This window comes from Muscardinus avellanarius (genome assembly GCF_963383645.1).
Source record: "Muscardinus avellanarius genome assembly, chromosome: 3".
NCBI classification, from domain to species: domain Eukaryota; kingdom Metazoa; phylum Chordata; class Mammalia; order Rodentia; family Gliridae; genus Muscardinus; species Muscardinus avellanarius.
Window position 1 is genome coordinate 132,336,060 of NC_137788.1, and position 12,674 is coordinate 132,348,733.

Genomic DNA, 12,674 nt, shown 5'->3' on the forward strand with positions numbered 1-12,674 from the left:
CGGGCCTGGCTGGTTTACAGCTCCCAGCCTCTGCTTGTCTCTCTTCTCAGAATGTCCTTCACTGACCCCACTACCTGTCAAACTCCTTTCTATTAAAGTCAAGATGCTCTTCTTTGGTACTGGGGATGGAACCCAAGGTCATTCTACCTCCAAGCTACATCCCCAGCCCTATTTTTTTATACTTTATTTTGAAACAGGGTCTCACTGAATTGCAGAGGTCCACACTAAGTAGCTGAGGCTGGCCACAAACCACAATCCTCCTGTCTCAGCCTCCCAAATGCTTGAATTATGAGCGTGCACCACACTTGGCTCTAAAACCAAGATTCTTATAAATATGTAATGTATTTATGAGGAGATGTATGGACAGAATGGCCTGCCCCGGCTGGCCACTCTGGTCCCCCTCAGGTCACCTGATGGCATGGGCCTGTTTTGTCTCAGTGTCCCTGTTCCTCTGTCTCTTCCTCTGTGACCCTTACCACCCGGCACAGGTCAACTCTGCTGGAGGAGTCCTCCCCTGAAGCGCCCACACTCCCCCTCGTTCAAAACTTCTGAACACTGTGATGTGATTCTTTTTTTTTTTTTTTTTTTTTTTTGCGTGTCTGGGGATGGAACCCAGGAGCATTCGACCTTCGAGCTATACCCGCTGCCCTAATTTTTATTCTTTTATTTTGAAACCGGGTCTCACTGAATTGCAGAGGGCCTCACTAAGTAGTAGCTGAGGCTGTCCGCGAACCTCAATCCTCCGGTCTCAGCCTCCTGAATGCTGGAATTACAAGCGTGCGCCACCACGCCCGGCTTGGTGTGATTCTTTACAAGCCTGATTTCCCCTAGCCTGGCAGCGGCGTGAGGTGGTAACCGTGCTGATAGTTCCTGTGTCCTCAGTAGGAAGCTGAGGGCCCAGGTACCTGGTGAACGCTTAGTAAACACAGGCAAAAGCTATCACTGGCCCCTGGGAAGGAAGATTTGCTAAATAAATGGTGCTGGGGAAACCTGGGGAGGAGGGGAAGAACGTGAAGAGGAAAATAGCTACATCTTCACCTCACTCTATAAAGCAGAATAAGTTCCAGATGGATGAGACTGTAAAATGTGAAAACAATGAAACCATAAAATAACTTGTGTAAAATGTTTGTGATTTTGATCTCTGGATGGTAAAGGGCCTCTCTAAGCCCCAACAGTAATGGAAGAAATTATAAAGGAAAAGATGTATATATTTGTACACTTAAAATTGGAAACTTCTGGACATCAAAACACACCATAATGAGACTTTAAATTAAAAAAAAATATATAAAGAGCACCTGAAAATCAAAAAGAAAAAAAATCTAAAAGCCTCAATAGGCAAACTTGGACAATGGCTATAAAAAGAAAATCAATAAAGGGAATATTTAAGTGACTAAACATATGGAAAAATGTTTACTCTTGTTGGAAATAAAAGGATTCAATGAAAATAGGAAGATGTTCTTTTTCAGTTATCACTTTGACCAAACTGTTTTTAAAGACAAAGCTATACTCAGTAGAGCTGAGCCAAAGCGAGAGGCTCACAATGTACGTTTCCTCATGCGCCGATTGGGCTGCAAATAGGGCACCTCTGGGGAAATCAGTGTTTCAAATATGTATATCCTTAGGAGGACCCCTTGTGCCTAGGCCCTAGGTCCAAAAAAAAGTTGAGCTGGTTGTCCCAGCATTTGGGAGGCTGAGCCAGGAGGATTGTGGTTCGCGGCCAGCCTCAGCTACTTAGTGACGCCCTTTCCAACTCAGTGAGGCCCTGTTTCAAAGTAAACTAGGGCTGGGAGTGTCGCTTGGAGATAGAATGCGCCTGGGTTTCATCCCTAGTATCGCAAAAAAAAAAAAAAAAAGGTTTTTTCTCTCTTTTTTTTTTTTTTTGTGGTACTGGGGTTCCTGGAAACCCTTCTACTTTCGGGCTACACTCCCAGATCTATGTTTATGCTTTTTTATTTGGAAACAGGGTCTCTTAAGCCAGCATGGCTGGCTTCGAACCGCGCAATCCTCCTGTCTCTGCCTCTCAAGTGCGGGGATTACAAGCGTGCGCCACCACGCCCAGCTGACAAAAAAGTTTGCCTTTGTTCTAGTAAGTCTGCCTCTGAGAATGGAGTTGTATCTTTCCTGAGAAACATTCGGTTTTTTGTTTTGTTTTGTTTTGTTTTGTTTTGTTTTGTTTTGTTTTGGTGGTACTGGGGTTCCTGGAAACCCTCTACCTCCGGGTTACACTCCTAGACACCTATTTTTTATATTTTTATTTGTAGCAGGGTCTCTTAAGCCAGCACGGCTGGCTTCGAACCTCTGTGATCCTCCTGTCTCTGCCTCCCAAGCGCGGGGATTACAAGCGTGCGCCACCACGCCGCCCCCCTCTTTCTTTTAAACAGCCTTCCTAAGTTGCTGAGAGTCTCATGAGTTGCTGATGCTGGCTTCAAACCTGTGATCCTCCTGTCTCAGCCTCTTAAGTACTAGGATTGCAGGCATGCATCACCATGACCAGTGTTAGAATGTGTGTGTGTGTGTGTGTGTGTGTGTGTGTGTGTGTGTGTGTTCGTGTATGGTGCTGGGGATTGACCCCAGGGACATTCTACCTCCAACCTACACCCCCAGCCCGATTTTTTTTTAATTCTTCATTTTGAAACAGGGTCTCACTAAGTTACAGAGGGCCTTACTAAGTAGCTGAAGCTGGCTGCAAACCAGGATCCTTCTGTCTCAGCCTCCCAAGTATTAGGATTACAAGTGTGAGCCACCATACCCGCTAGAATATTTTTAATTATATGGGGAAAAATCATTATTATATAATGTTGGATTGGGAAAAAAAAGTAGATGACAAACCTATATATATGGAATGTGGTGTTTTATTCATACTACATAGATAATGCCGTAAGCACTGAGTTCAGTTCTTGGCACATATTTAGTGGTGAATATACGCATACAGACTGATATTATCCTATGGATGCATACATGAATGTAGAATATAAGCAGTGAATTTGTCTGGGGTCTGGAGTCAGAAATACTTTCTCATTCTTTTTTTGGTATTTTTAAAAATTTTTCTACATAAACTACATATTATCTTTATTATATTAAACTTCATTATACATAAGAATTATACAAACATTCTCCACAATAAATGTTGAACAAAAATCCTTTAGTGTTTAACTCCAATTAAATATTTCAAACTGCTAGTGTTCTACTTAACTGAATCTGACTATTAAGTCACAATAAATGAATGCTTGCAATTGCATGTTTTTGGAGGGAGGGCACTAGAGATTAAACGCAGAGGGTTTACCTCTACCTCCAACTCTTTTGATTTTTATTTTGAAACAGGGTCTTGCTAAGTTACCACACACTGGCCGCGAACCTGTGAGCCTCCTGTCTCAGCCTCCCAAGTACTGGGATTACAGGCATGTGCCACCCCGCCTAGCTGTATCATTTAATATTGTCCTTCCACACTTGTTCCCTGTAGCATCCCTGTGTGGTACCGAGATTAAGGAAATTCAACAAGGCAGAATGGACACACACACACACACACACACCACACTCTCACAAGTCTGCTGTGGCCTTGGGCAAGTCACAGTCCTCATGAGCTTTGATTTTATAGAAGCCTTGTGTTGGGGCCCTGGGCACCCAGGACACAGCACAGCTTTCTACCTGGCTTCCCTGGCCACGCTCTGGTTCAGCGGGCATGGGTTTGGCAGGGCAGCAGAGGCTATGAGGAGCACCCTGTAATCCTTGCAAGGTGAAGGGGTACATCAGGCCTCCCATCTGGCTTCCAGTGGAAGTCACTTGGCTGTAGTCACTGGAAGACCCTTTTCCGACTAATGTAGCTCTTGCCCTTCTCGACGCCCCACAGACCCCCCTTCTCAGCCCAACAGCGGATTTGGCAACGAGGTGGTGTTTCCTTGGAAGAACAAACGAGAAGACCATGTCCTGCAAACGCTGCCTGGGTAGCTGCTTTCTGTTCTCGCAGTCATTGGGTTCATATGTGGTTTGTTTCTGAGGCAGTCAGGGTACAGAGGGTTTTCTGGGCCTCAGTGTGGATTCATTAAGAAAGCCTTGGCAGGGGAGGCACAGCACAAACAGTGGGCGGGAAAGCCTTGGGCTAGGCACGCTGGTCGTGCACAGTGGACCCAGGGCCATAGAAGAGAATTCAGAAAGAGAGGAATAACAGTACGGAAATGGCAACGATTGCTTCCTGAGGACCAGGGGAGGCTAGGGCAGGGGAGAGTCTCTGGGGCCCACCTGGCCTGCCTGAGCCTGTGCAAGGACTGCACCCAAAGGCACTGGGGCCAGGGCTCCCTGGGGACGGTCCCAGAGGCTAGTGCAGAGGGAGCCCTCGGCACGCTCTTAGCGACAGACTCGGCCTTCTTTCTCCCACAGCCCCTGGCAGAGGCCCTCCCACCCAACAGCAGACAGGAAAGTGACTCAGCCCCCCACAGCCCCCGCAGCCTCGCACGCCGCAGCCTTGCTTTGGAAAAAGGGTGGTTTTCATTTCTTTTCTTTTTTCTTGTGAGCGTTCTTGTTCTATCCCCAGGCGGTCTCTCCCACCAGCCTCTGTGGTCTGGACCAGAGGTCTTTGGCCGGCCCTTCTCCATCCTGTCCTGATGAAGGGTCTGGCCTTCCGAGAGGGCTGTGTGGCCCTACTGTGCGTGTGGGAAGGAGTGGGCCCCGGGAGGCCCCCGCTGGCCCTCTATTATATTGGCTTCTATTAAATTGAAACACATAGCAAATCTATTACACAATAAACCACAGCTATTTCATGGATCAAATTAAGTTTTATTTGGGCAAATTACAACCTTTCCTACAGTGGTGCCTTTGTGAGGCCATTCCTTTTTAATAAAAACAAGCATTTCTGGGGCTGGCCCTCCTGGACCAAAGCTCCCTGGTGAGTTGGGGGCTCAGGCTGGGGCTGGCAAGAGGGTGGGAGTGCGTGTGTGTGTGTGTGAGTGAGAGAGAGAGAGAGAGAGAGAGAGAGAGTGTGTGTGTGTGTGTGTGTGTGTGTGTGTGTAAGAGAAAGCGAGATAGGAATCCTCGGGGCTCCTCCTGGGAATGGATTTGTCTTCCTCCTCCCCCTGCCTCCCCGTCCTGAGGTTGCCATGGAAGTCTGCAGAGGACTTCTCATTAAACAAGAAGAAAGCAGGAGAGGCAGCAGGAAAGCATTTCCCGGAATCCGGGAGGAAGCATGAGTCACTGGCCTGCTAAGTGAGCCCTGCGTGGCCACCTTGGCTGGGCCCAGGAGGCCTGCAGCGCAGGGCCCGCCATCGGGGCTGCACCCGGCCGCTGCGGAGACACGCCCGCTGTCCAGGCTGACACAGGCTGCAGGAATGCAAACAAAGTGGGGTGGAGGGGCCTTCTGAGGGCCGGGCGCAGGGCCAGGCCGAGGCCGCAGGGGAGGCCTGCGGAGGGGTCCTGGGCCTCCGACACGCCCCTCCAGTGTCCTTGATGCTCAGGCTGTCGCTAAGTCTCCTACCTCCTCTGTGACTCGGCCTAGCACTGCCAGCTCTGAGCTTCAGGCTCTGGTGGGGTGGAGGCAGGAGTTGTCCCAAGATCAAGGTGCTCACAGCTGGTCCCAGAACCACCAGCATCAGCAGTACCCAAGAACCTGTCAAAAAGGGCAGATTCTCCTATTCCCACTCTAGACCTGCCAAAGGGGAAAGTGCTTCGGGTTTGAACAGGCCTGCCAGGTGATTCTGATACCCACTCGAGTTTGAAGATCTGTAAGTCAACTTTAAACTCACATCTGCTGGGTTTGCATTCAACAGAGTGAGACAGAGCCTTAAATAGTGCTTACTGTGCACCAAATACTCAGCGGTGGGCTTTATATGTGTGAGCTCAGTCTTCAGGTCCCCTACGATCTACGCTCACTTATCTATTTCAGAGCTAACACTAGTACCACTCACAGTTCTTCTCAGAGGTGATCAGAGATGCTGGACCCAACTCCTTTCTTCCTTTCCTTTCTTCCTTCCTTTCTTTCTGTAATGGGGAGGGAATTCAGGAGCATTTCACCTTCAAGCTACACCCCCATTCCTATTTTATTTTCATTTTGAAACAGGGTCTCCCTAAGTAATGAGAGTCTCACTATTTGCTGGGGCTGTCCTCGAACCTGTGATCCTCCTATCTCAGCCTCCCAAGTACTGAGATTACAAGTGTTTGCCACCATGCCCAGCTACAATTCAAAGATTTAGCCTATGCTGGCCAGCTGGTTTGCGTAGGTGGCTGACCTTCCATAAGTGACTTTTCTTAATGCCCTTTAGAAGTGATCCCAGAGGTGGCTGGGGCAGAACTGGAGAATAAGATGAAATTGGGCAGGCGGAGTGAGATAAGAGCCCAGAAAGGAAGCAGGCTTCGGAGACACAGGCTCTTGTGGAGTTGTTTCTCCAAATGTGGTCCATGGACCAGCAGCACCAGTAAGAGCCAGAGCCCATTAGAAATGCAAAATCATGGGTCCTATCCCAGGCTCACCTGATCTGATGCTCTGTGTTAACAAGATTCCCTGGGGATTCGTGTGTACATTTAAGTTCAAGAAATAAGAGGTGAGAAGCAAGACATGGTGGTACACACTTGTAATCCCAGTTCTTGGGAGGTTGACACAGAAGGATCACAGGTTTGTGGCCAGCCTCAGCAATTTAGGCCCTCCACAATTTAGGGAAATCCTGATTCAAAAAATATATAATAATAATAATAATAATAATAATAATAATAATAATAATAATAGGGCTGGGAGTGTAACTCAGAGGTAGAATGCCCCTGGGATCCATCCCCAGAACCATACAATACAAAAAAAGAAAGAAAGAAAAATAGGAGGTGGGACACACAATCAGATCCCTGAGCCGCTTCCTAACACAGGACCACAGGACCCAGGATCTGGACCTGGCTCCAACTGGGCTCCCCTCGGCAATCTTAATAAACCCTGAAATTCAGGCAATCTCAGTAAACCCTGAAACTCAGGGGGGTCGAGGGAGCCTCAGCCTTGTAACCCCGCAACAGAACTAACCTCGTGAGTGGATGCCGTGGGCCAGAGTGTTCTCCTCCAAGGCCTGAGGACCTTTACTCCCCTCTAGCTCTTGTCCTACAACGTGGATTCAGAATTCTAACTTGGGCTCTGCTATTTCCTGAACTGCGATTCTTGTCTTATGAAAGAAAGAAGGGGGGAAAAAAAGAAAGAAAATTAAAAAAGAAACAGTTACAGACGGGTGCGGTGTCCTAAGCCTGTAATCCCAACTTCTCTGGAGGCTGAGGCAGGTAGATTGCAAATTCCAGGCCAGCCTTGGCAACCTACATCCCAACCCTATCTCTGAAATTAAGAATAAATAAATGAACTGGGGCTATAGCTCCGTGGTAGGGCACCATTAGGTTCAATTCCCAATAGTGCACAAAAAAAGAAAAAAAAAAAAGGGATAAATGTGCAGGATCTACGTGAGGCACGCACAACTGATGAAAGCTGGGGAAGCGCCAAAGGCTGGAGCACGTGGGTGCCCGGCGCCCAATGAGAAGAGGCCTCCGACCCCGACCCCCGCGTCACCGGAAGTCCGTGACCGGAAGTGGCCGCACCCAACGCGGGCCTGGAGTGGAGCGCTGGCCACTGGGGTCAACTGCCACTGTCCACGGTCCCCGCCGGCCCGACGGAGGCGAAGGGGGCACGGAGCGAGCGCGGGCGCTGGAAGAGGAGGCGGCAGGAGGCACATGGCCTCCGTCCTGCCGAGGCGCGGCCGGGGCTGGGCGCTCGCCCGCCTCCCGCCGGCTCGCCCCGCGGCCCCCCAGGGTCGCCCCGGGGCCCGGCGCCCTGCGGGCGGCACCTTCACGGCGGGGCTGGCCCGCGGCGCTGCGCTCCACCCTGCCCACGTTTCCCTCTGCCCACGTTGGCCGCTGAGGCCCGAGCGCTGGCGCACCGGGATGGCAGCGCCATGTTTGGTGGCCATGGGACCCGCGGACCTTCCCGTGCGCTGCTGGCACTCCTCGCCCCCTCTCGGCGGTGACCCCGCGGTGAGGTCTCCCGAGCCCCTCAAGGACAAGGACAGGAAGCTGGAGGAAGGTGGCCTTGTGTCCAGCGTCCCCGCGGAGGGGGCCAGGTCCCTGAGGCAGAGGGTCCTGGATGGGCTGAAGCACTACTACCACGGCTTCCGCCTGCTCTGGATCGACACCAAGGTCGCCGCGCGCTCGCTCTGGAAGATTCTCAAGGGCCAGAGCCTGAGCCGCCGGGAGCACAGGCAGTTGGTCCGCGTGTCCGCCGACCTCTTCCGCCTGGTCCCGCTCCTCGTCTTTGTGGTGGTTCCCTTCATGGAGTTCCTGCTGCCCGTTGCCCTGAAGCTCTTTCCCAACATGCTGCCGTCCACCTTCCAGAGCCAGTCGGTCAAGGAGGAGATGCTGAAGAAGAGGCTGCGGGTCAAGCTAGAGCTGGCCAAGTTTTTACAGGACACTGTGGAAGAGATGGCCTTTAAGAAAAAGGCAGCCCAGGCGGGCACTGCCAAAGACTTCGCCCAATTTCTCAAGAAGATCCGAGAGACCGGGGAAAGACTCAGCAAGGAGGAAATTATGCTTTTTTCCAAGTTGTTTGAGGATGAGCTGACCCTGGACAACCTCAACCGGCCACAGTTGACAGCACTGTGTAAGCTGCTGGAGCTCCAGGCCATTGGCACCAACAGTTTCCTGCGCTTCCAGATCACCATGAAGCTCAGGTCCATTAAGGCTGATGACAAGCTGATTTCCGAGGAAGGGGTGGCTAGCCTGAATGTCAAGGAGCTGCAGTCAGCCTGTCGGGCAAGGGGCATGCCTGCTCTAGGGGTCACCGAGGAGGGGCTGAGGGCCCAGCTGAAGCAGTGGCTGGACTTGCACCTGCAGCAAAAGATCCCCACATCTCTGCTTATACTGTCGCAGGCTAGGTACCTTCCCAAAACCCTCTCTCCCACTGACCAGCTCACATCCACGTTGCAGGCCCTCCCTGAGATGGTGATGAAGGACGCCCAGGTGAAAGTGGCCGCCATTGAGGGCAAGCGGGTGGACCACAAGGTGAAGCTAGAGGCCACGCTGCAGGAGGAGGCGGCCATCCAGCAGGAGCACCGGGAGAAGGAGCTGCAGATGCACTCCCAAGCTGCCAAGGCGGTGGTCCAAGCCGCCCCCGGGAGGCCGCAAGTGCCAGATGTGATCCTGCCGGCAGAGTCTCCGAAGGACACCGCCCCTGTGCTGGAGGTCATGAAGGAAGAGGAAATAACTAAGGAAGAAATTGACATACTCGGCAGTGCCTGTTCTAAACTGAAGGAGGAGAAGAAGAACCTGAACAAGGAGAAGGAGGAGCTGGAGCTGCTGAAGGGAGATGTCCAGGACTACAGCGAGGACTTAGAGGAGGTCAAGGAGGAGCTCTCAAAGACTGGCGGAGAAAGATATGTGAAAGAATCTAAAACCAGCAAGAGACTAACCAAGAAGGTACAAAGGATGATAGGGCAGATAGGTGGCTTGATCTCCCAGCTGGAGAGGGACCAGAAGGCTGGCAAGCTGGGGCTGGGGGAAGGCTCTCCTGCAGGGGAGAACCTCATCAGTGTCGCCGAGCTCACCAGTGCCATGAAGCAGATCAAGCACATTCCAGAAAAGAAGCTGATCAGCTTGGTCTCTACGCTGGATAAAGATAAGGATGGCAAGATCAACATGAACAACTTGATCAAGGTGATTGAGCTGGTAGACAGAGCAGACATTGACATCTCCACCAGCCAGATGGCCAAGATTGTGGAAATGCTGGAGAAGGAGGAGAAGGTGGAGGAGAAGAAGGCTAAAGGAAGGGCTGAGAAAGAAGCTGTAGGAGAAAAGACTTAGGGGTGCTGCAGTTCCCGCATGTTGGTGACCCTGCACAGACCTTTCACCTCTGCACTAGCTGCTGTGGTTATGACCATGACAGTGGTTACTTTGAGGTGACCCTTAGTGACGAATCTAGTATTTTCTTATGGACTAAATAAGAAACCAGTTAAAACACAGGCACAGATGGGTGTGGTAGCACATGCTTGTAATCTCAGTACTTGGGAGGCTGAGACAGGAGGATTGCAAGTTTGTGACCACAGGTTCAGTAACTTAGTGAGACCTTGTTTCAAAATAAGTAAAATAGGGCTAGGGGTGTAAACTCAGAGTTGGAATGACCCTGAGTTTAACCCCCAGCTCCAAAAAACTTTTTAAAAATAAAACACATGGACATATGCAAAGAAATGGAGTGCACTTTCTTCTTTACAGATAGGAATGTTCAACATCCCTTAGACATTTCTTCCCAGCTTGTCTACAGATTCAACACAACCCCAACTAAAACTCAGTGAGTTACTTTGTGGATATTGACAGAATAGCCAACAAAATTATAGAAAAGAAAAACTACAGAAAAGTCAGAGGACTGACTATAAAATCTCAAACCCTTCTATAAAGCTATAGTAGTCTGGTGTTAGTGAATGAACAAATAGATCAATAAACAAAATAGAGGGTGCAGAAATAGACCCATGTCTGAAAGGAAAAAAGTCTTTTCAACAAATGGTGCTGGAATGACGACATCATGTTAAAAATGAATCTAGACACTTTTATAACTTTCATAAAAATAACTCAAAATAGTTTGTAGCCCTAAGTGTAAAATGCAAAAATAAGCTGGGCGTGGTGGCGTACGCTTGTAATCCCTGCACTTGGGAGGCGGAGACAGGAGGATCGTGCAGGTTCAAAGCCAGCCTCGCTGGCTTAGGAGACTCTTGTTTCCAAATAAAAATATAAAAAATAGGTGTCTGGGAGTATAGCCCAGAGGTAGAAGGGTTTCCAGGAACCCCAGTACCACACACACACAAAAAAGCAAAAATAAGAAAATACCTTAGGAGCCGGGCGTGGTGGCGCACGCTTGTAATAAAAGGATTAGTGGTTTCCAGAGGCCTAGGGATAGGGTGTGGGGAGATAGGGATGATTATGTGGAACACAGGGGAGTTTCAGGCCAGTGTGGCTGTCCTATAGGATACTATAATGTCCAATACATTATACATTTGTCAAATCCCATAAAACTGAACCACACAGAGGGACCCCTAAGGTAAACTATGCACTTTAGCTAGTAATATGTATCCATACATATATTGATATTGGTTTATTATTCAAATATACCACACTGATGCAAGATAATATAGGAGGAGGTATGTTAGGGTTCTATTATCTCAAGATCTAGAACTATTTTTTTTTATGGTACTGGGGTTCCTGGAACCCCTTCTACCTCTGGGCTACACTCCCAGCCCTATTTTTTATATTTTTTTATTTGGAAACAGGGTCTCCTAAGCCAGTGTGGCTGACTTCGAACCTGCGCGATCCTCCTGTCTCTGCCTCCCAAGTGCGGGGATTACAAGCGTGCGCCACCACGCCCAGCTTAGAACTATTCTTAATAGAGTGTTAATTAAGAAACCACAGTGTGGTGGCTCTTTAGAGTCCTGTGGCCTTGCTGCCTACAGGCTGCCATTGGCATCTGGGCATTGTATGGGGATGGCATTTGGTATCCGTTTAGAAAACTGGGCCTCTGGAATCTGACGGACATGTGTTAAAATCCTGACTTCTAGCATTTATTTATCTGCGGTGTGACCTTGAGTTAGTCACATAACCTTTCTGAGCCTCAGGTCTCTCATTTATAGAGTGGAGACAATAACAGTAACCACCTTATAGGTGAGTGTCAACAAGACTGGATAGAGTAAGGCCTCGCTAAACATTTCCTGCTCCACTAGGAAGGAGGAAGGAGCATTATCGGAGCCCGCGCTGTGTACCCCCTCTGCCGGTCACTGGCCACTGGCCACTCAGAAGCTCAGACACTCCAGGCCTCACTGTCCGGGAACCCCTCACTCACTGCTTGCCTACCAACCTGGGGTGGGGCATTTGAGGTGGGCCCCAAAGACGGGGTCCACCCCAGGCTGAGGACGCAGCCGAGCAAGGCTGGGGCGGGGTGGGTAACGTGAAAGCATGCCGGTCTGAGCTGCCATGTTGGCTAATTCTGGGGGCTATAGGGCTGCTTTCTCGACAGAGTAACCCTAGGAGGTAAGTGCTATCATTCCCATTTTGTAGTCAAGGAAACAGGCACAAAGTGAAGTAAGGACTCACCATTGGTCTCAGGATTTGGCAGGCTCTGCTCACCCCTCCCCCATGTCTACCCCTGTCTTCCTCCCTGGCCCACATAGCCCCAACTTTATTCTTTATCCTCCTATACCACAACTAGTGCTTCTGAAGGGGCCTGCCCCAGGGGAGTTTTTCTTTTAGAGATGCGTGTTTGCGTTTTTATTGTCCAGGTAGGCTGCTGGAGGGATGAAGCAGGAGTGGGGCCCTGTCATGGCTGTGCTTCTTGGGCCCTGGTAGCTGGGGCCTTGGCTTATTTTGTGTATGTGTGTGTGTGTGGGGTCTGGGGTTGGAACCCAGGGGCCATTCGACCTCCGAGCTATACTCCCTGCCCTATTTTGTATTTTTATTTTGAAACAGGGTCTCACTGAGTTGCAGAGGGCCTAAGTAGCTGAGGCTGTCCGCGAACCGCAATCCTTTGGTCTCAGCCTCCTGAATGCTGTGATTACAAGCGTGCGCCACCATGCCTGGATGGGTTTTGTTTTTGTTTGTGTGTTTGTTTATTTTACTGGGGATTGAACCCAGGGGTATTCTACTTTCTTTTTTTAATATAAATTTTAATGGTGCATTTTAGTCATACATCTCAATGG

The 12,674-nt window shown here is 49.8% G+C and overlaps 1 protein-coding gene across 1 annotated transcript; it reads left to right on the plus strand.

Annotated features, from left to right (window-relative positions):
• Nucleotides 1-7,911: 7,911 nt before the first annotated feature.
• LOC308260346 (mitochondrial proton/calcium exchanger protein-like) lies at nt 7,912-9,798 on the plus strand (the record flags this gene model as incomplete). Its single annotated transcript, XM_080691644.1, has 1 exon — nt 7,912-9,798. One exon carries the CDS (start codon nt 7,912-7,914, stop codon nt 9,796-9,798), a length of 1,887 nt encoding a protein of 628 aa, XP_080547770.1.
• Between the last annotated feature and the right edge of the window lie 2,876 nt (nt 9,799-12,674).